The sequence below is a fragment of the Archocentrus centrarchus genome, chromosome 19 (genome assembly GCF_007364275.1).
Source record: "Archocentrus centrarchus isolate MPI-CPG fArcCen1 chromosome 19, fArcCen1, whole genome shotgun sequence".
NCBI lineage: Eukaryota > Metazoa > Chordata > Actinopteri > Cichliformes > Cichlidae > Archocentrus > Archocentrus centrarchus.
The window spans coordinates 3,886,852-3,907,483 of record NC_044364.1 but is presented as its reverse complement, the minus strand read 5'-3'; the positions used below and the strand labels follow the sequence as shown (position 1 = coordinate 3,907,483).

Below are 20,632 nucleotides of genomic sequence, written 5' to 3'. Positions count from 1 at the left end.
AACCTTTCCCCTGCTAACTGAGGCCTTTACAGTCTGACATTTGAAGAACTTTTTACCCCTTATAAATAAAATCATCATTTAAAAACTGCATTTTGTATTTACCTGGGTTATCTTTGTCTAATATTAAAATTTAGTTTGATTTGAAACATTTAAACATCAGCGGGGGGTGAAGCGGAGATTTGAAAATAAAAAGGGAAGAGAACAAAATCAGGAAACAAGGAATGAAAGCCTGTTTTGACATGGAGAACTAAAAATAAATAGAAAACAGGCAAAAATTAGAAATGAGAGGTAAATAAGACGATGTGACAAGGTGAAAGGAATGAAGATAAAATGGAGAAGAAATGGAAAACAAAGAAAAACTGAGGGGGGAAAGCAGAAGAAGGGATGCAGAAAATACAAAAGAGGGAATCAGGGGTAAAAGCAGGTCAGGAGAAAAGGGGCAATGAAAAGGAGAAAAAGACAAATGTAAGCAGTTGGAAACAGCAGAAAGGGAAGAACAGAGGGATGTTAGAAAAGATGCAGTAAGGGAAACAAGACGCTTACAGAAGGGAGGTGACAGCAGAATGGCAGAGGATGGAAAGGATGGAAGGAAAAGCAAACAAGAGAAGTGGGAGGAGATGAAGCAGGAATTATGTTTTGCGGTCTCTGTCAACCAACTTTAAAACAAAGATCCCCTAATAGGTCTGTTTCAGTTTTTGTTTACGATTATTCTTTAATTTACACTTAAAGGGTCACAGTCTGAGTCTTTATCTTGATGTTATGCTGATATACTTGATGACTAAAATGTTTAGAGCCTGAAGCGAGCCCTACTTTTGTTTTTTTCCAAGCCAGCAGAGGTCACTCTAGAGCCACAGGCATTCCGTTTACTGCAAACAAAAAAAACACAAAAATTAAAAAAAATTAAATATGTTCAGTAGCTGTATGTGTAAATTTGAAAAAATATATAGATAAATAAAAAATTTGCTTTAATTTGTGCGTCTTTAAAGGTTGTTTTTATCTTAATTAATTGATTTTAAAAAAAAAATGCATTTCCCAGGATGCACTGAGCAGGGTTGGAGGTTATCTGGACATGTGTCGGCACACACAACAACAGCAGCCTCTTTTTACTGATAAATTAGAACCTTGCCCTCTTTATTGTGCAACAGTTGTTATCTTCCGCACAGGTGTGTTAGTGCCGCTGGTCCGATAGTGTGTATGAGTGACAACGACGCAGCCGCCGTGCGGAACGACAACCCAGCTGGAAATAACCACCCCGCGCTGCTCGAGTGTTGCGGAGGGCTCAACAACGTCGATTACTCCAAGGTAAAAGTGAAACCTTGTTAGAGGAAGTTGCTCCGAATAACAAGGTGCAGCTGCCGAGAGAAGCTACTTAAGTCTCGGCTTGACAGACGGACTGAACTCTTTACCGAGCGCTCACCGCCGGAAAGCACACCGGCCACAGTTTTTATTTTCAAAATAAAAGCACGGCCTTCTGCATTTGCAAAACACGGCTTTCTGTGACCAGTACAGCGCAGCTTCAGCATAAAACACAGTAGCAACAACGCTGTCTGCCTCATTGAGAAATAACATACTTTTTATGTTACAAAATATAAATTATTTTCTTATTTCGATTAAAGTAGAAGTAGTTATGTAACCAGCATAGGCTGAAAATGGAGCAGGAAAAGTACCATATGGGCTACCTATTAGAATAAATTACTTATTAAAATAAATTTGTCTGTAACAAAACAATAATTGCATTTCTTTGTTTAAAAAAAAAAAAGGAAATTCCAAGCAGAACATTTTAATCCATATCCCTCAAAAAATATAAAATAAATAATGGTAATTAATGTATATGTTTAATATTTTACAAGTTTAGATGTTAGAAATATCCATCCATCCATCTTCTTCCGCTTATCCGGGGCCAGATTGTGGGGCAGCAGCCTAAGCAGAGAACCCAGACCTCCCTCTCCCGAGCCACCTTCTCCAGTTTGTCCGGGGGACCCCAAGGCGTTCCCAGGCCAGTCCAAAGATATAATCTCTCTAGCGTGTCCTGGGTCTGCGCCGGGGCCTCCTCTTGGTAGGACATGCCTCGAACACCACACCCAAGATGCGCCCAGGAGGCATCCTAGTCAGATGCCCAAACCATCTCAACTGGCTCCTTTTGATGTGGAAGAGCAGCGACTCTACTTTGATCGCTCACTTCACCTCCGGTGACCATCATCTTGTTTGGGGGTTACCACCATGATAGGCACCAACCCCCTTTGCAATCGTAGCTCTGAGCAGCAGCCTCAACAATGGAGGTGCGGAACATGGTCCATTCGGACTCAATGTCCTCAGCCTCCCTCGGAATGCTGTCGAAGTTCTGCCAGACGTGGGAGTTGATGATCTCGCTGACTGGGGCCTCTGCCAGGTGTTCCCAGCACACCATCACACTACATTTAGGTGTGCCCGGTCTGTCCAGCATCCTCCCCCACCACCTGATCCAACTCACCACCAGGTGTTGATCAGTTGACAGCTCAGCTCCTCTCTTCACCCTGGTGTCCAGAACATACAGCCGCAGATCTGATGATATGATTACAAAATTGCTCATCGACCTGTGACCTAGGGTGTCCTGATGCCACATGCACTTATGGACATCCTCATGTTTGAACATGGTGTTCGTTATGGAAAAACTGTGGTTTGCACAGAAGTCCAATAATAAAACACCATTTTCGAGTTTAGGTCAGGCAGGCCGTTCTTCCCAGTCATGCCCCATCCAGGTCTCACTGTTGCCCATATGAGCATTAAAGTCTCCCAGTAGGATGATAGTCACCGGATGGAACACCCTAGAGCACCCTGCCCAGCGACTCCAAGAAAGATGGGTACTCTGAACTGTCATTTGGCGCATAAGTGCAAACAGTCAGGACCCGTTCCCCAGCCCAGAGGTGCAGGGAGGCAACTCTCTCGTCCACCAGTGAAAACTCCAAAGTACAGGCAGCAAGCTGAGTGTTTTTAGATGTTAGATTCAACTCATTGTCATTGTGAACACAAGGCACACAACAAAATGATCGTTCCAGATCACTCATCCAGAGACGAGCATCTGCGCTCATGCAGCCAGAGACCGGCGCTACCGTATAAATATGTTTTAAGTGTGTTGCCCAAGGACACAATGCAGCGCAGGGACAGGGGCTCGAACCTGCAACCTTCTGGTTGCAAGGCGAGCGCCTACCCACTGCACCACTGCCACAAATTTTACCACCCTAATGTCCTGCTCCATTAATTTTTTGCAGATATTTAGCATTTACCACTTTTTTTTCAGAACCCTCCAATATTAGAAGTGAAAGCCCTCTACCTTTTTCAAGCTCTTGTAATCCAGACCATTTCTGTATCAAAAGTTTCAGGCTAAAAACAAATAAATTTTATGTAGTCACAATGCTACCATGATGTCTTCAGACTTTTCCTGCTGACTAACTGTAAAATGACTTGTAAAACCTGTGGCTCTATTTCCCTTCTGGCCCTGAAACTGTGAAGAACACAGAAGACACCCAAAGTAAACAGAGGGCATCAGCCTAAGGACATATTTTATTGGTTTCCATCACTGGCGTCAATGGGTACAAAGTGAAAAACTACAAAAAGAACCCGTGTTTTTCAAAGAACTCTGTGTCTGTTGCTTCACTTCATAAAAAATAATTAAGTTTTTCTCCTATTTACTGTAGTCACAATGAAAGCATTTGTATGAAAGCTTAGTACTGCTTTCATGTAGCACAGCTGTAGCACTACTGTGACTTGAGGTCAGTGCAGACCTTAAAGTTAAGTATAAACTGGTCAGATTAGGTAAAATATTTCTGTAGCCACTAACTATGTGTAATAGACTATATAAAAGATGAACATGGCTCCCGTGAGATTGCTTGTTGGTTTGTGGACTACTGTTTTGAAGCCTTGGTTTAGGGCGTTGTGGCTTTTGCCTTTTTTCAAGTCATAAGTGGCCATATTTAGATAAGAGGGTAGAGCTGGAGCAATTTCATCTAATGCTAGTTAATTTGGTTAGCACTTCACTGTAATAATATATGGAAGGGATGTGATTTTCACTTAAGTTACTGGTGCAATGAAGAGAAACAGTACATCTAAAACATTTCTTTTGTAACTTTTCTGAAAATCAGTAAAGCATTTGTATAACTATCTCTTTTGATGGTTATTTTTTTGGTTTGCGCTTGTCTTTCTTTCAGATGGATTTGACGCTGATGGAAGCCTTCCTAAAGCGCATTAATGTTTATGACTCCCGCTTGTGTGTTGCTGTGATTGCCATCATTTTTAACCCTTTATTTTGGAATGTGGTAAGTGCCGCTCTGGGTTATATTAGAGATTTTTTTAAGCTACTAAAATAAGAGTGTGAGTAATGTTAAGGTCTAAGCTCTTGGCTAATATCTGTATGGGAATCACCATGCTGACTAACAAGATGGCTGCATACATGTTATGATTTGATATTTTTAGCTCTTTACATCATCGGGGGTAAAGACTCATTACATAAACATTTGTACATGATGCTTCAGAGATGCTCCAGGTATCAAGTGCAGGCGTAAGTGCTCACATCTTTCCCAGTGATGGTAATTATTGAGACAATTATGTCAACACTGTAGTCTAATTATGCCTAGAACTCTACATAATGCTGGAGTTAAGGTAAAGCAGGCACATTAGTATCTAAAGTGCTTAAGCATTAATTAGATAAAGAACATATACATAACCATAGATTTTTAAACAAAACTTCACAAGAGTTCAAACGTGTGTGTGTGTGTGTGTGTGTGTGTGTGTGTATATATATATATATATATATATATATATATATATATATATATATATATATATATATATATATATATATATATATATATATATATATATATATATACTGGGTTTTCATAATTCTGATATGCTTCAGCAGTCTTTGTTTACTTGGTTATGACATTGGGTTGCATTTCATAATAATGTCTTGAACTAATAAAATTGCTCTGCAGTGGAATCATTAGCTAAGATTAGCCTAATTTATCTGGAGTTTCACTGCTCACAGATTCATTTAATCAACCTGTTAATGATGACTCACTTTACCATTTAATCTATCCACCATCACACCTGCACAGCCCAGCAAGAAACCCCAGTATGTTCACCTTACAGAAGAAGAAGAGAAGCCAATTATCTGCATTTAAGCAAATGTCACTGAGGTACTCATTTCAAATCATCCTTTTCAGCATTATGCTGGAATATAAGCTTTAAGTGGCTGTAATGTGGGGTTTTAAAACAAACAGGATTTTCAAACAGCTCTCACACAAAGGTTATCAAACTTTTCACTTTTCTTTTCATCTTCTCTGTTCGAGCTACAGTGCCATAATAGTCACAACTTTGACAATTATGGCACATGGAGGTTTAATTTGATTTTATTGAATACGGGCATGCAGTTGTGATGGGTGACTTTATGCTATATTTGTATGTTATGCTGAAATAACTGTCAGTAGGATTTCAAGAAGAAATGACAGTCCCCTCGTTAGTGTGATATACCCTGATTTGACAGGACGCAGCGTTAAAATCATATCACACTCCCAGTTCACACATTCTTTTATAGGAATGAATATGATAAATGCGATATGGAGGTGCCTTGCAGCTAATAATGCTACAGTATGTTAATAGTGTGCCAACAGGGTACAAAAAGTGTGAAATATTTAACTTTAATCAAAGGATCAAATTGATTTTCATTGGACAGGATTCTTAAGAAATATTAGCTGCTGAAGGTTTTAGTGTTTTCACCAACTAGCCACTAACTTTGCTTTCAGTTTGGCGCTTAGCAGATGTGCTAACGTTGGTTTATTGGCGTTTCTACAATAAGAATGGCCTGAGTAAGAGTGAAAGAGGGGAAAGGTGATGTGACACCCACGGGTTTGTGGATTTCTGTTTTGAAGCCAGTTTATTTTAGACATTACCATCTCTGAGCCTGAACTGAGTATTTTTGGATGGGAGGGTTGGGTGTTAAATTAGCTGGCAGTTTGGTTAGCAGGGCACATCCAGTGAAGGTAATGAATCTCATAGATGCAAATGTCTACTAATAAGTGCTAATATATAAGTTAAATAACCCTGTTTAATAATAAAAATAATATTTATTTTAGTATTTAAACATGTCAGAAAATAGTCATTTTTGCAGCATTTCTTCAGTTTTTTCTTTACATGTTCCATTCTCTATATCATGTGTCAAACTCAAGGCCCACGGGCCACATCCAGCCCGCGATATAATTTTGTACGGCCCGCGAGATGATTTCATATACAGTAGCTATTATTGATGGCCTGCAGGTTAATAGCGCTCCCACCACTTATGCTACAAATCCCAGAATGCACTACAACAGCTGCCGCACAGGCCACGACCTGTAGTAACCCATTTTCACGTGTTGCTAATGACACATTGATCATTGATCAGAGGATAAAATCATCGTTCAGCACTTTTTACAGTAACATTTAAGCTAGCCTGACCCCCAAAAGTGGCCAAATAAAAAGTGGAAAACAGGGATTTTTCCAAACAGGTGAGGCAAAGGGCCTGTTTGCTGACATCAGAGGTAAACTGTCTCTTTTCCTCACCTGCGATGTGTGGGGAAAAGAGCAGATTAGTGGGACAGATACAGGAGGAGATGCAGAGGAAGACCTGCACAGTTGAGCGTCACACAGCAGGAAACGCTGCACAGCAAAGTCCTGAAGAAGGAACGCGCCATAAGCACCATAACACAGACAGTGAACTTTATAAGAGGCAAAGGTTTAAATCACTGGCAGTTTCAGAGGAACTGGCTTCTGAATTTGGTGACGTGCCCTGTCACACGGGTGCCACGAGCTACCTGAGGAAATCTGTCAAACTCATGAAATGTAAAGTAAAAGTCTCGGCAGGGCTCCAGGATGAAAGGTGGCTGTGTGAGTCGGTTTTTCTTTGCAACACAATGAAGCGTCTTAATGCATCCCTGCAGCTTCAGGGACAGGACCGCGTCATTGTCCCCCAAAAAAACAAAAACCAAAAAACTCAGACCAGGTCTCCACCGCTGTGTTTTTTGCTGATAAGCTGGACACGCTGCGCAGTTTACGCAGCATTTTTCTGACTGTGAAGCACAAAAATTCACATCAGTTTTTACCTGAAAATTTTCCTCAGCTTGAAATATATTCATTTTTCCTGATGTGATTTTTGAAGAAAAATATAATTTTATATTTTATTTAATGTGTCGAGGAAAAAGTTGCTGTATTGTGGCCATTCAAATTCATATTACTGATTTAAATGATTATTTTCAATCCTGTTTGGCCCACGACTCAGACTGTGTCTTCAGTTTTTGAGTTTGACACCCCTGCTCTACATGTTACATGATGAAATTGCCAAAAACTGCCAGAAACTGCAGTTCTTCTAGTGGCCACTTAAGGCTTGTTTAAGCATTATACTCTAACCCCTGGTAACTGACTTAGAGGTGTGGCTGCTTTGACAGTTGGAGTCTAGGTATCATCCATTACTTCAAGTCATTAAAGTAGACCTCTTTACTGTTTGTGTGTGTGTGCTGTTGGTGTCCTTTGGTGCACTGAGGAATATTACGGCTTGCTGTGTGGTAACGGCCATCCAAGATGTTTGTGTTTTAGTTTCGGTGAATTAAAATCGAGTATTTTTTTTCTTTTTTGTCTGCTACTCAACACTAATTAGCAGATGTGTGTGTCTGTACATTGCACCTGTACACTTTATGAAAGTATAAAAATATACCCTAGAAATCTTATGGCCTGAATTGCCTCTAAGAAAGATGGCCAGTTAATTGGAAAGCTTCTATCTAACACTTCCATACTGCTTCAGAGCTGCCAGCATACTTCTTTAATGACTGGTGAGCAAGGACATAAAGCTTTTTTTTTTTTTTCTTTAACAGCAGCAGTGTGAGGTACACGCTGCCCTGTTATAATAGGATAGGGTTGATATGATAGGAGATGCTGTAAAAGCAAAAGCATCTGAGCTGAAGATGTTTTGCAATGTGAAACAACCCAGTAATTATCTTGTGGTCTGTCTGCTTTTTTTGCTTTTTCTTTTTTTAAGTGATAGCATTTACATTAGGTTACAGTCACACTGCGTTCTCCTCCAAGATGGCTTTAGTGTTTTCATTAGAGAGCAAATTGTTTGCTCGGGAACTACATTTTTTGGATCTGGTTTCTTTTCTGTTGAAGTATGTCAGTCAAACAAGAGCATTTTCTTCTTTCTGCACATCAGTGTTTTATGAAAACCAAGTTAGGACTAGAAACTTTGGAACTCTGAGCGCTATGTTTCAAAAGTTACCATAAATTTTATGTTTATGTAGGGATGTTACAATTTTATAACTGAATGAAAATTACAAAAGTAGAGAAGAGACATGAGAAACACCCTTCAGCCCTGTTATGAGGGCTGCCTTGTGTCCTCAGAATGTCATCTCTGCTTTTTGTGGATGATGCGGTCCTGTTGGCTTCATCAGATGGTGGCCTCCAGCTTGCAGTGGAGATGTTCGCAGCCAAGTGTGAAGCAGCTGGCATGAGAATTAGCACCTCTAAGTCTGTGGCCGTGGTCCTCAGCTGGAAAAGGGTGGAGTGCCAAGGGACAAGTTGCTGCCCCAGGTGGATTTTAACCCTAACAGTGGGTGATCGCTGCTGATACATTTGTTACCTGCCCTTACTTACCATGAACAGCTGGTTAAGGCAGAGCATATACCCGCTGAGACGTCTGATCAAACGCACTATGAATTACTGTAATTACATAACCGTTTGTCGTATCAGAAAAATTAGGTTTCTGACAGCTGAGAAATTGTGCTTCACACCCAACATAGGGTTATTACGGTAATTGCTGCAAGAAGTCTGTGAATGGTGGTACTTAAGTATCTCGGGTTCATGAGTTATGTCTGCAGTGATGCGGACTCTGCATCCGTCTGTTGTAGTGAAGAGGGACCTGAGTGTGAAAGTCACTGCAACCTGCAGTGACCCAAATCTGATTTTTTTTTTTTTTTTTTTGTTGCCCTTATGCGACCTGTATTTGGTCTTTTCATGACAGTCTGAACAACACATCTGATTTTTACAAATGCGACCCAGGCCACATGGATATGTGGTCCTAAATCCGATACCTATCTGATCTTTTCAAATGTGACCTGTGTCTGTACGTCCAGGTTCGATTCATCTGACCTGCATATCGACACTCGACAAACGTCACTATTCTGCATCCCGATCCATGTTTACTTCCGCAAACACTGAGCACACGCACTACGTGTGACGTCACTGCGTCCTCTACTGCGCGTGCGGGACACTTTTAGGTTGTTTGCTGTTCACACAGGAGATCACATACAAGTCACATATATTTGGAAATGTGAACGACCACGCAGGAAAAAAAAATAGGTTTTCACAAAAAATCAGAATTAAGCATTAAGGCCTGCAGTGTGAACGGAGCCAAAGTCTCAAACATGTCGGTGAAGTCAGTGGTCTGCAACAGCCTCTCAAGTCATCTGAGCTGAAGTCTTCGTAGAACCATAGCCTGGACATAAAAGATGGACGCATCCTCTGTAATATCACCCACTGTTTCCTGTGTTTAACCTTTGAACTTGTCAATATGTTGATTTAGCTTATGCTGTCAGGAAAAAAATAATAAAAACATCTTGACAAAGAAGCCAGGCTCAAATATGTTTTGTAACATTGTTTCTTAATGAAATACTAAAAAATGGCTCTTTTCATAGTAAAGGTTGCTACAAACTGTGATCAGCAACTGTGCAAAGTTTTACCTGAACAAGAGCTTCTGTCAGAGGGCTATGAGTAATTCTACAAGGATAACTCATACATGAGAAGAAATCACAAATGAAGGGGTGCCAAAAAAAAAAAAAAAAAAGCTTTCAAATCAGCAAAATCAGTCCTCTTACATCTGAAAAGAATTCTTCATAATGTCTGTTATATAATCTGTAAAGTAGCAGAGCCCTAACAGGTATGTTGGACTTTTATGCTCAGCTATTACTTATTAGGTCACAAAGTAATAATGTCCTTTCAAGACAAATAGGAAGAAGCCAGAAGTGGGGAAAAAAAAATAACTGGCAGCTGTTTTTGCACAGAGAATATTAATGAGCTGATTCCAGAGGGATGAACGGTGTCTTGTTTCTCGTTCGCTCTCTCCAGGTAAAGCTCATTGGACTTTCCTGCTGTTTGTGCCATATCACAGCTCTTGTGTAACTTCTACATTTCGTTGCTTCTGCCTCTTGTCCATAAACGCAATAACTGTAAAAGGTTTTAATTTTTTCTGGGTGGGGTCATTCTAACAATCCTTTAAAATGTGGCTTACATCCAACAAGGTTCTTCAAGGTCAATGTAATGATTTATTGATCTTTAAAGAAAGTATTATCAAAAGAACGAGAATGAGCTGCCTAGTTAGTTAAAAATATACTGTAGTAAAATATTATATAATAAGCCATGGCTGGGCAACATTTAATGTTTTGATTGAAGAAAACTTTGGAGTAGATTTTACTTTGAGGCAACGACGGCTCAACAACTACTTTGATAAACTGAAATATTCAGTATCATGCCCAGTTGTCAACAATTTTATCTTTCTAAAATGTCAGCCCACTACATTTTCTCTTTCTTTAATGTTATAGGTTTAATCCCTGATGCAGCCAGTGCCAGGAAATCAAATTAGAGGGAGCAATGGGAAACCTGTGGTTTAAAATTGCACGCTCAGCGGGACCAGGAGGTCAGTGTGCCAAAGTGAGGCTGTGACACATTGACCTTATTATGAAACTGGGACAATCCCTGAGCTTTTGGCCCCAGGAACTATCAGCCTGTAGCTGCACCAGTTTTGGGCATGGAACACTTATTGTGTGGGGACTGCTTGAATCTCTGCAGGGATTACTGACCTCAGTAACACCTGCACAGTGTGGGCAAGTGTTTGTGCGTGTGTGTGCATGTGTGTGTGTGTGTGTACAGTAGGTGGTATATATAGTGACTCAGGTAGAGTGTTTGAGCGCTGCTGGAAAGTTTAGATGCAGTTGTTTTTTTAAAAATGACATGTCAGCCAGCACAGCACTGCTCAAATCAGAATCTGAACAGTGCAGCTTCACCTGCTGACGTTAATTACACCTGTGCAGTGATTACAGGGGCGTTATAAAGTGCTAGTTATTGCATTCGTTTCATTTATTTAAATAATTCTATCAGAGGGAGGAGTTTGTGTAAATGCTGCTGTGTCGGCTAACATCACTTACTCTAACGACTACGCTCAGAGTGTGACAGTAGGTATTTTTTACTACCCCCTTTCTTCATTACTGGTCTCTACTTTTTTTTAACCATAAAAAGTAGAGACTGTTCATTTCTAATGTTCATTGTAAGTGAGCAAACTTAAAAAATTCAGCGGGGATCAAATAATTGTTTCCCCCACTTTCTCTGCAGCATAGAGAAATAACTGCAGTGATTCTTCTTTTTCAACATATAGGTTATTGTAATATCCCTTGTCTGCCATCACAGTGCACATCTGAAAGTTACCGTGATAACTGTGTTTTGTGTTCTGTAGCTGAAGTGTCCTTGAATTCGTTCCATCTACCTGACGATGCCCAGCCGTTATACCTTCTTTCTAACTTAACTGTAATTTCCCCATTGTGGGACTAATAAAGGTATTCATTCATTCATTCATTCATAAATTTTTAAGATGCTACAGAAGTTTACTAGTTTTTTTCTTTTTGCTGAATGACACGCCTACCATTCATCATATCTGGCATTTATTCTGCTTGAACATATATCTACTCGTCCAAATATTTCCTTATGTATTCTCAGCTGTTGTCCCTGCGTGCCTCCTTATTTCCTTTGTGCGTCTCACTCAACAGCCGCGCGGTTTTCCTCTCTCTGCCCTCCTGCTTCTGTGTCCGTTCAGTCTGTCCTCCTTGTCTTGCTTTCAGTGGTTTAGCGGCAGGGATGCTGCTGAATCACACTGTAGTAATTTAAACTTTTTCCTGTGTGACAAGGCATTCATTTAATTTCTACTACAACTCACTGCTCCCCAGTGATTCCCGGGTCTTTTCTTTGCTGTATCCATCATCCGTTTGTCTCTTTAACCCTTCATTGGCCTTGATGACCTTGCTCTCTCTCTTTTAAAGACAATAAAAAGACAAATTACTGCCAAAGTATGAGAAGCAAAGTGTAGTACTAAGATTATATCTAAAATTATATTGCCATTGAGGTTTGTGTGTGTCTATATATATATATATATATATATATATATATATATATATATATATATATATATATATATATATATATATATATACACAGGTATAGACATAATACTGGAGATCACTTTGTTTTTGTTTGTTTTTTAAAAATTTCTGACTATTATAGAAACTAGTTTGCAAGCGATTCTAACCTATTACTACATGTGCTGCACACAGTGCTGAGAGCATTGTAAGCAATAATGTCAAAGTCACTCTGCTGAACAGAGTAGAGAAGTGTTTGGAGCTGCACCGACACAGCTTGGCTGTTAACGTCACATAATAAACATCACGATGCTCGGATACCAGCATCTGTAACCAAGTGCAGCTTTAAAATAGCTTTGCAATGCAAACATATGCTGACACTGACAACAGGTCCTGATAAGTTCAGATACATATGATTCTGATAGATTTGATAATGTGGACCTGGTTCTCAGCAGGAACCCAGTCTTGATTCCCATCACTAGCTGCAACTCGTAAACAGTTTAAAATGTCCTGTATTTTTTTTATCGGCTCAGTTTAAAACATGGATGTACTTCCAGGTCTGAAAAGTGAGGCTAGTGAGGAAGTGCCTTAAACCACTCGTCTTTTACAAGTAATTCATCTTACACTGTGTTTCCTACACCTTAAAATTTTGAATTTGGACCCCTGGATGTGCAATATTTTTGTGAGTAAGTAATTTTTGTATTAGGATGCTTAGACATGCAGGTTGTGCCATACACATATACGCTTGATTGACATAGGCATCAAATAGGCCATTAAGTGACAAACATGAATAGAAATGAAGGTTAAAAGTGAAGAAAAAAATAGTTTTTAGTTGGAACCCTGTAAAATCTTTATTATCTAAAAAGAATCACAAGCAAATCAGGGATATTAATCATTTTAAGTCGTACTTATGTAGTCATAAAAAAGTGCAGAATTAGACACAGATTTAGTTTCATTGTGCATATGTTTTGTGTGCCACACTCTACTGTCTGCTTACATCCTTTCTACAACTAATAGCACTCAGGTGCAAAGGAAGGGTTGGTACCGTGGGTATTTTTAAAGAGTTCTTTTTTCTACCATTTTTATTTGCAGTTTTCATCATTGAAACCCTTGAATGAGTTTCCATGGCAACAGACATGTACAGTCTACCTATGCTGTTGCGTGCATTTATGAAGCTAATGTTTCATACTGATTTCATTTTCTTGGTTTTCTGGTGGTCTGCATTTTTGAATTTAAAAGAAAAACATAAGGTTGTATTTATAATTGTACATTGATTACTGTAATTATATCTTCCAACAATACATGCATGCTAAACCTAGAATTAACCTATTAAAAATATATAGGCGCAAGCCAGCAAAACAACAACAGCTGGTTATAAGCAAACATTATGCCAGCTAATGTTAAGCTTGAGTGTTCTAAAAATCACACTTTCCCTCTAATAAACAGTTTGATTACATGTTAGCTGCACTTCAAATGAAGTGGATAACAACAGCTAAAAGCAGCAAAAACAGCAGCGCTTACTGACAGGAAAGTTCAGACTCCTTTCACAAAGTTTTCCAGCCTCCTCCAGAGTAAATAAATGTAGACACTTCTCACCCAGCATATCGACTGCTTGCTGAGGTAAACAGCAGACTGACAGCCTGCACTCACTACAGCATGTCTGTGTAGGTTCTCAGCCATCCATATAACCTTATATCAACCTTATTTCAGGTGGCCTCAGTAGGTCACATGATAGCGTGGGGCAAGGCCTCACAGTGGTTTCACCTGAAACTCTTGAAGGTATTGACCTAAGCCTTTTTTCACATGAATAAATAGTGGGTGAATTACTACCTCCAAAGGGGACAACACCCACTAGGGTTTAAAACCTGGCACTCCTCACTGTGATAAGATCCACTATAGGCAGCTGTTGTGGAGATATGGCAAAAATCGAGCCCTTTGGTTAGCGCATCCTCTTCTGGCTTATGCCCCATTTACACCTAAACGTTTTCAATGGAAGCTGTGTTGTTGATGCAGGGAAATTATTTCTATAGTCGGCATTTTCTGTATTTAACAGCTGTGCATATATGATCAATAACAGGAGCTGATTAGGTGCCCCTGTGCTCCTAAACCTTGAGAGCGTGCGTGCGTGTGTGTGTGTGTGTGTGTGTGTTTGTATGTGTGCGCGCGCACGTGTAGGTTGTGTCTGCATACACCTCAGAAAGTATATAGCTGCGCTCCTGCTTCCGATTTTCATCCAGATGGTCTGGGTGTTGACTCTGACTGGTGAGTTTGCAGAGTTTTTTGTTTTTTGTGATGATGCACATGAACAATAGTGGGTCAACGACTACCCCCAAGGGAACAACCCCCACGAGGGTTTAATATCTGGGACCACCATTTGGTTTTAGGACTAAGGAAGCCGATTGGATGAGAGGTGAAACATCTTAAAAAAAAAAAAAAAAATGAAACCCAGTTGCCTTTTTCCAAGCTCCATGACCTGGATCACTCAGAACCTGCACAGACATACGTCACTATTCACATATCATTGGGAAGAATTAAATCATTAAATATTGTTTCTATTATTTTTGGTTTAGTTTTAGCTACTGTGGCTTATTGCTGCTGTACGTGTTTCCATTCAGTGATCCTGATTGATAGGTATTTTTGTGCTTTTTAAAATAATAGCACAAACAACATCTAGTCTTGTTCTGCCCTCACAAATCGAGGTCAGTCTGAGTGGAACAAATAGGATGCCACCCAGCACATGCATTATTAAGCCCGCCGTATGTGGAGATGAAACTGCTAGAGCAAACAGCATATTAATAGTCATGTGAACTTCTCCCTGCATATTGAGATGGTGTCGGTCATCAGGTCTGTGCTGCCTAGTGACCTACATATGAGGCAACAGAAGACTAATCAGCTCATCCTGTCAGCAGAGGTCAGGGCAAATCACAAATTATGACAACTAGGGACACTCGTGTTGGGATCACGATGCTGGGTTTTTAGGACCACACCCATATTCAGCAATATTGGGTTAATGCACTTTGACCAACCTGGGGTTTTGTATTCAGCTGATACGGTCATCTTACCATGTTCCTACATTATAGCTGTGGCATAGTGCAGTGCAGTATTACTGCTAAAACAGATGGCTAGATCCATGAAAGTCAATGAAACTGAGTTTTAGCCATCAGTAGTTGTACATGTCTGTCTTGTAGTCAAAAAATTAATATGGACATCCTGACCTCAAGTGACTGTGAACAGAGTCAGAAGATGTTCTAAGTCAATAATTGTACACATTGGTATATTTAGTTCAGCGAGGTAAGAGATACTCATTAATTTATTTTCTTTCATGATTTTATTCACTGGACTTATTATTCACTTGCAATCAATTACACTGATTGCAAGGTTGATGTGACCTCACATGTACCTACACAGTGTAGGCTAAAATTTTGGTGTTTTGGTGAGTCACACCAGTGGGCACAATGGAAACCATTTCAGATTGATGATTTTTCCTCCACATTGATTATTACATTAAATATTTGATATGCAGTTTGATTTGCTATGGTTCAAAGAGACAACTGCTGTCTTTTTTTTTTTTTTTTTTCTTTTCAAATTGGTCTCAAAATCAGCCCCAAGTAGGGTAGCTTGGAATCTGGGCACCTTGCAGTTATTGAGTCAATCATGAACTCTTCTAAATATCAAAGTATTCTAGAGTCGAATGTGAAGCCATCTGTCCAACAGAATGGTTGAAAAAGTGTTGGTCAAGTTATTGCTGCTAAAGGTGGTTCTACTAGCTACTGAATCACAAGCTGTAGTTTTGGTTAGTTTTTCACATGAGTGTATAGAGAAGGACTGGAAAGAAGTTTTCCGCTTTCATTTAAAATTTTTGTCATTATGGGATATTTTTTCCTGTTATTAAACTGCAAGCTACCCATTGTAGGTATTTCCTTTTCTTAGATGTATACATTTCAGGTTTTTTCTTTTAAATAAATCCATTCCATGAATCAGCAATTGGCCTTACACTGAGTTAATATAGAATGACCAGTTTAAGAATTAAATGGTTACTGAACTGTCTGCATATTCATGGAGGTAGTAAATTTAGTTACAGCCATTAAAAATGGGGGGTTTATATAAATCAGCCATTCTCCAAGTGTGTTATGTGTTTTGATATAAGAAATTGTTATATCATAATGCAATATATTTTCTTGAATTCCAGCTGTTGATGATAGGATGTTGATGAAAGGCAGAAAATCAGAAAATCCTTTATTTTAATATTATAAGTCAAGCGCTCCGCAAAATATGTGATATTTAGAATCCCTGCATACCAGTATCATTTCCTAAATGTCACCAAATCAAACAAAGCAGAGACGTTTTATGAAAGTTTGACCTCATTTGAACTTGAAGAAAAGGTCAGAGGTCCAAACTAATGTGAAATTTAGAATCCCTGTATATCATCATATGTATCAGCCCATATATCATTCCCTATATGTCTACAGTAAGTGTCGTCACTACAAGCAGTGGGTGTAAGAAACAGTTTTAATAAATGGCTCTATGAAACATAATCACTTTGACCTTCAGAGCAATCTATTGACTTTGAGGTCAATAGAGAGGTCAGAGAACAAATGACATGATATTTTTTAATGTTTGTATATATAATCTTTATACATTTGCAAGAATCATAGTTTCAAAGTTCTAAGACTTTTTATCAATTTTCGACCAATAACTCATGAAGTTGACCTTGAAGACCTCGGTGGATCTAGGACAAATGTTAATGGATTGTTAACATGACCCTACTCTACACCCCTACAAAGTTTTATCATTCAAATGTTTTTGAGCTACGGACGGACTGACACACACACACACACACACACACACACACGCAAATGCTTCCAAAAACATAACCTCATTGGCGGAGGTGACAGTTGTTGTGCAAGTCTTTGTCTGTCCGCTGACGTTATTCTTATCTCCTGAAGATAATAAACAGCATTGAAAATGTAAAAGGGAATTCAAGGTCACAGTGTGAAATGTTTTTGTAGCTGGAGGGCAGTGTCATGTAACTGACCTAACAAACAGGGTGCACTATCAGCTTTAAAGTTGCTAACATTTATTTCTTTTTTTTAATGATTTCTTATGTTTATCTTGATGATCCGGATAAAAGAAATACAAGGAGAGCATTTAGGCCTTTAATCTTTGTATCTTCATGCATTCATATCTGTGTTTACGAAGCCTTTGAGCATATTAGCTGAATCCTTTTAGTGACATTATTTGGGTGATATAATAGTCGCCCTCTTGTGCATGTGGCATGATCTCCTTAGACTTTAGAATAGCACAAAAAGTACTGTGTGTCTCAGTTAATGAAAAACAGTGCTGAATTTTCTATCCTGTAGACTTAAATTGAATAATTGGGTACGCATTAATTGTCAGCTACCAAAAGAGGAGAGCAACAGATAGAGACCCACTTAGACACACAGTGGGGAAATAAGTATTTGCCTCCCTGTTGATGTATAAGCCCAAGGGTTATCTTAATAGCAAAAAGCGACTCATCAATTAAACAATACAGAGAAAAATCATTCTGTAACAGTTATGAGTTTAAGCTTCTCAGACAGGTACAGTTCAGTTAATGTTTAGGTTTATTCATCAGAAGACAGTGACAGAGGTGAAAGTGACAGAGCTGAAGTCAGATGACTGCCAAGCCAACATATCACAAAGTTTTTTGACTTCATCTGCGAGGGGCAACAAATGATTGGATATAATGACATCATGATTGGTGGACCAGCCAAATAAGACAGTAGAGCCACGGCCAGTTTTAATCTTACAGGACCCCAGAATTCTGTCCATATCTCTAAATTTAGTTTGCTTCATGTTTTCTGCTCTGCAGGTGACAATTATTCAAATATTCAAGACTTTTTCTTTTTTTTGTAGTTGCGCGTGTGTGCATGTGTTCTGTCTGTGTTCTTGTTCTCTTTCTCCTCATTACTCCAAGGCGGCACACATCTGCGCATTAATGTCCCTGGCTGTCTGTGTGCAGGTTGTTCTCCGTTACGCGCATCTTTTAATACAGTTTGAGGCTGAATCACAGCTCACGGTGATGGTCTTTCTGGAGGTTGTGAAAATGATAACTGATATTAAGAATTCCAAAATTTCCCTTTTCACACACATGACATAGTCTGCTTGGAGTTCATGTTGCAGAAGGTGTCCTGAGGCAATAATCAGTTGGGGCTACGTTAAGCTCTTTTTTCCCATTTCAGCTCCCTAGATATTGTTCCATCTCTTGTCCTGACTTGAAGTCCGATCGAGTGCCTGCGTCTCAGATTTAAGTGGACTGATGGGGATGCAGGAGGAGCCTGCTACCTAAGCCTTGATTGAATTTGGGCTTAAGAGCTGCTAGTTATGCCAGTGTGGCGCCACGGCCTGTACTCTCCTCATCTGTGCCTGCTGTTAGTTCCACGGCTTGATTGATGATTTGATAACAACATCAGCAGTCCACATATAGAACACCTGAATATTTTTAGGACACTCCATCGCCCAGTGAATGGGCGAATGAAAGTGGGGCTCAGAGTCCCACTGCCTGATCAGAAGAGAGCGTACTGACATAAATGGCCTGGTAACATGGATGATGGAGGTGTGTTTCTGGGTGTGTTATACATTTCTAGCTAACGGGTACAAAATGTCCCTTTTTTAATTTTTTTATTTTTCATTATAGTGAACCCTAACAGAATAGTTTGGCTGTTTCTCAATACTGAAATACGCAAGTATGCACATCTATGCATATTGAGAAACTGCCTTTATATTGCCTAATAGTGATTCCGAAAGCATGGTCCATGGCCCCCTGGTGAGCCACGAAGGTACTGCAGGTGGGCTGGAGTGAAATTGCTTACAAACAGATAATCGCTGTTGAGGGAAACACACACACAGGGCTTTGGAAAACATACATTTATAAGGTGGCTTGAAGATTTTGTTTTGTTTTTATATATTCTTTAGTAATCTTATTTCATTGACTCCGTAGATACATTTTTATTTCTTAATTGTACTGTGTACTTTTCTATTTGACAAGCCTTTTGTAAATTTGTTTGTGAAAAGTGCTGTAATTACCATCATGTGAAGGAGGCACAAAGTCTCTTTCAGTACTCTCTGTTTCAGTTCTAAGGTTTTACTTATCAAGATGTAATAAAAATGTCATCTTGTCCTTAGCAGGTCTTAAAGTCAGGTAAAAACAGCCTTTGATGAACAGCACACAACACTGTGTCATTATTTATTTGGAAAAGTAAGTGAAAATGTAGTAGCAGTGTGTGGAAAAACACATTAAATAGCTTGTAGAACCACCTTTAGGAGCAATAACTTAGTGTATGATTTGTTCTCACATGGTTGTGGAGGAACTTTGGTTCACTCCTCTTTAAAACATTGCTTTTTTTTTTTTTTTTTTTTGTACAGCTCTCCTAAGGTTCTGCAACTGCATTTTGTTTTGGGTTGAGGTCTGGACTTCGACTGGGCCATTGCAGCACCTTGATTCTTTTCTTTTTCAGCCATTCTGTTGTAGATTTGCTTCTGCGTTTGGGGTCATTGTCCTGTTGCATGATCCAGTTTTAGCCATGAGCTAAGATGGCCTCACATTTGACTCTAGAATCATCACCCCTCCACCACCGTCCCTGGTAGTTGGTATGAGGTGTTTGTGCTGAAATGCTGTGTTTGGTTTTCACCAAACATGGCACTGTGTATTATGGCCAAACATCTCCTCTTGGTCTTGTCTGCCTAAAGGACATTGTTCCAGAAGTATTTTTGTTTGTTTAGGTGCAAGTTTGCGAACATAAGCTGTGCTGTCACGTTGTGGCGAATTTGCTGCCACTCCTGGAAAGATTGGCAGTAGTCTTGAATCTTTCCCACTTGTGAATAATCTTTCTCACTGCAGAATAATGGATTTCAAATTGTTTGTTGGGCAGTAACAGCTGCTTCTTTAAGATTTCTTTCCTCTTTGACACTGTGTTAACACACACTTGAATCCTCCAGACCAGCAAACTGCCAAAACGTCTTTTTACATAGAGGTGGTCATGCTTAAACATCTGCAAATGATTAGCAGCACCTGGGTGCTACTTACCCTCTGAATTCCTACTAAAAGGATCATTTTTTATTATTTTCTGATACATAAAATTGAAAGCGTTTGTACTTTTTTTTCTCCATATAACTGTATAAAGCATATATAACATGGATTAACCTGAGCCATCTGGTGTATTTAGTGAAAAGTAAAAAACCACTCTCAGTATTGATGGCTAAGACTTTCATCGGTCACAAAATGTCCACCTCCTCTCTTAGACGAGGACACTCTCTGCCTCTCTATACTTTTGGCTTTTATTTATGTTCAGTTGGAGCTCAAACTGGGGTTTTGTTAGGGATGCTCCAATGGTTACATAATGTTTCCTGTGCTATGTTTGACATCACCTAGTTGCATTATCAGGTTGTCATGACTTTTTCTTATGATTTTTTGT

The 20,632-nt window shown here is 39.3% G+C and overlaps 1 protein-coding gene across 1 annotated transcript in view; it reads left to right on the top strand.

Moving 5' to 3' along the window:
• Positions 1-1,062: 1,062 nt before the first annotated feature.
• Positions 1,063-20,632, top strand: part of pemt (phosphatidylethanolamine N-methyltransferase) — a 65,171-nt gene continuing 45,601 nt past the window's right edge. The window contains exons 1-2 of the mRNA XM_030754287.1: positions 1,063-1,302; positions 4,185-4,292. Coding sequence (XP_030610147.1) covers positions 1,195-1,302; positions 4,185-4,292 — 216 coding nt within the window. The 5' untranslated portion in view covers positions 1,063-1,194. The remainder of the gene's footprint in view (positions 1,303-4,184; positions 4,293-20,632) is intronic.